This window comes from Arachis ipaensis, chromosome B05, assembly GCF_000816755.2.
Source record: "Arachis ipaensis cultivar K30076 chromosome B05, Araip1.1, whole genome shotgun sequence".
NCBI classification, from domain to species: domain Eukaryota; kingdom Viridiplantae; phylum Streptophyta; class Magnoliopsida; order Fabales; family Fabaceae; genus Arachis; species Arachis ipaensis.
Window position 1 is genome coordinate 143,331,562 of NC_029789.2, and position 3,489 is coordinate 143,335,050.

Below are 3,489 nucleotides of genomic sequence, written 5' to 3' on the forward strand. Positions count from 1 at the left end.
AACCAAGATTTACATCCACCACATCATAACATATCATTTACCATCATATCAACGAAAATGAGGCCACTAGTCTTTCTTTATGCTCTTCTCTTTGGTTTGTGCAGTCATCCATTTCTTGGTGAAGCTCAAGGAGGGCCAATCATGCAACTAGTGATTGACACAGATAACAATACTATCCAGGCCGGCAAGGACTATTATATCCGGCCCGTCCCCACCAGCCCATCCATCATTTGTCGGCCGCTGCCATGTCCAGTTGGCTCCGGCTTCACCCTTGAATCAACAACACCAAACAAAACCTGTCCTCTTAACGTTGTGGTCCAGCGTGGGACAGGTCAGGCAGTAACATTCACACCGGTTAACCCTAAAACAAATAGGGAAATCTACACTAACTCCGATTTGAACATCAAATTCGACGTTAAGTCGAATTGCTCTGAATCCACGGTGTGGAAGTTAGTGAGTGATGCTTCAAATGGACAAAGGATTGTGACAACTGGTGGTGTTATTGGAAACCCTGGAAATAACACAGTTAACAATTGGTTCCAGATTCAGAAGGATGATAATGATTACAGCTTCTATTTCTGTCCTAGGGTTTGTGAAACTTGCAAGCCAGTTTGTGGGAACATTGGTGTGTTTCAAGATAGTAACGGGAATTCGCTTGTTGCTATCACTGATCAACCATACAAAGTTCGGTTCCAGCCAGTATCTTCTTAAATCGATCAAATTAAACCTCCAATGATATGACAAATAAATAAAGTATTTGCATGTATATTTCTTTGTTTTTACTATATAGTTTGTAACTTTGTGACACTGATATTGTATCGTTCAGTGTTGGCTTGGATTTGTTGATGATATACACAAGAGATGGAATAGTAAATAAGTCATCTAATAATTAGTGAAATGCATCTCATGCTGGAATAAAATTGTCGTTCATGTTGTTGTTATCATTAAAGTGCGAATAAACTTGATTAATTAGAAACCTAATATACAGTAGCTTAGTGCAAGCACTCCAGCTCTTAACAATTTGAATAAGTCAATATGAGAAGAGAATAAAGGGATAATTAGTAATGACTTTGAGTCTTTGACTTATGTCTGTTCTATCTGACCCTTGGTGCGTGGTTTTGATAGGGGATATTATTTTTAATTTGCTGGTTGGGTTAAGTACTTAAATCGTCCCTAACATTTGAGGTGAAAATCAAAATCGTTTCTAATTTTTTTTTGTTATTAAAATCATCCTCAACGTTACAAAACGTTATAAAATCGTCATTTTTCCACTTCAATTTTATTTTTTTTTACCATATTACCCTTCATTATTAATAAAAATAATTAAAAATAATATTAAAAAATTAAAACAACCTCCCCCCTTTCCCTCCCCTCCCGTAACTCTCTCACTCCCTCACTCACCCTCCCGTAACCCCATAATTTTTTTAATGAGGGGTAGTTTGGTAATAAAAAAATAAAATTGGTAAAAAGGATAATTTTAAAACGTTTTTGAACGTTGAGGATGATTTTAATAACGAAAAAAGGTCGGAGACGCTTTTGATTTTGACCCAAGACGTTAGGGATGATTTCAGTACTTAACCCTTTGTTGGTTAGTATCATATAATATCTATTATATCTATTATTCTATTATATCTCTAATTTTACAACCAAAATATGTCACATATCACTTTTTTATTACAATTAGAACTCGAGTTGAAAAACCATGTACAATTGGTTCAAGATTGAGGAGGAGTATGATGGGGCTTATAAGTTGGTGCATTGTCCAAGTTTCTTGCCTCACAAGCATCTATATGCCAGAATGTTGGTGTGGTTGTTGATCGCAATGGGAATAAGCGTTTGGCTCTCACTCATGTTCCACTCAAAGTCCAATTCCAAAAAGCATGAAAAAAAATTAAAAGTCCTACTTATATATATAAATAAGAATAATAAGTGAATGTAATTTCTTTTTATACTGTAATGATGTTTGTTCAATAATAATGTTTATATATATGAGGACCCTCATGCCCTCATGTAGGGTTCCTTGTAATAATAACTTCATGAATTAATAAAAAAATAATAAATTTTTATATATGAATTATTAGATGTGTTAGTGATTATATTCAGTATCATTATTAATTATTACTACTAGAATTATAAGCCAGTAGAGAAAATGAATCATCATTTACTAGATTAGCCAAATAAATTAAAGTGATTATTGAACATTAGTTCGTAAAAGAAGCTGAAGGAAGAGAATAGAGTGATGGACAATGTGGTTATGGAGATGATAGAATAGAGAAGGAGGAAGATGGAGAAGATGATGACAGGTCTTAACAAATCGGACTTGTTATCTAAAATTCTAGATTCATGGGATCTATTGAAGACAACAAGCTAAGTACTTGAGAGACATAGTCATTAGTTTTTTGAGTATAAATTGGTTGGGAATAAGTTGAGGATTTTTTTTTTTTGTGAACATTGAAAGTACAGAGTGTGTATTATGTAATTTGAAGTTGCAGTGTTAGACTGTTAGGGTTATATAAGATGTGATGGAAATTGGAGGAGAATAATGTTATTTTCAAACAAAAGGGATCAGAAATCATTTTATCCTTTGTTAGAGTTGCCAAAGACTATTTTATCTTTCATTAGAGTTGACGGAACAAAAGACTCAAATAATTAACGGAGTACAGTTAGGACTAATCGAATAATTAATTTTAGTAAATGATATTTTTTTTTTTGGTGACTAAATAGAAAAAAAAGAAAAAAAAAAACAGACAAAACCAAATTAATTGGCTAGGGTCATATCTAAATCTATTAGATGTTGAAGCTCACTCCATGGTTGGCTCCAATTCGAGTGAATGTCCTCGACAGAAGCAGCTGCTTTAGCCATACAATCTGCAATCTGATTTGCAGTCCTCTGAATTAAAAGAATAGAGACTCTCCAATTCCAATTCATAACCTCCTGTATATGCTTTGCCAAATCCCATTCCGGAATATCCTTACCAAGCATTCTTTGGTTTACCAAGAAAAGAGCTTCTAAACAGTCTGTTTCACAAATAACCTCACGAAATCCACTCTCCCAAGCAAGAAGTAAGCCTCTCCAAATTGCATACAATTCAGCAAAAAGAACACTGCACACTTCGACTTTCCCAATGCAACCTTTCAACCAACATCCATCAGAATTGCGAATGATACAACCAAAACCAGCATAGCCAGAAGGAGCAAACCAACTAGCATCACAATTCAATTTAACAGAATAAACTGGAGGTGGAACCCAATGCAAACAAAGTGAAGGAGGAGACAGAGATTGATGCATAGCAAAAATACTGTGAAACTCCCTTACTGAACTACGAATCAAACTCACCACTTTACTAGCACTCCAAGAATCATCTATATTAAATAAGTCATGATTCCTGCTTCTCCAAATCCACCAGATGGTCAAAAAGAAAAGAAAAACATTTTCACTCCTTGCACCTCTGTAGAGCCAATCATGTAAATTCGAGTTATCTGAATACA

The 3,489-nt window shown here is 34.6% G+C and overlaps 1 protein-coding gene across 1 annotated transcript; it reads left to right on the top strand.

The window, feature by feature from the left end:
• Positions 1 to 944, top strand: LOC107642177 (miraculin-like). Its single transcript, XM_016345481.2, has one exon. The coding sequence runs from the start codon at positions 58 to 60 to the stop codon at positions 709 to 711; it is 654 nt and encodes a 217-aa protein (XP_016200967.1). The 5' UTR covers positions 1 to 57; the 3' UTR covers positions 712 to 944.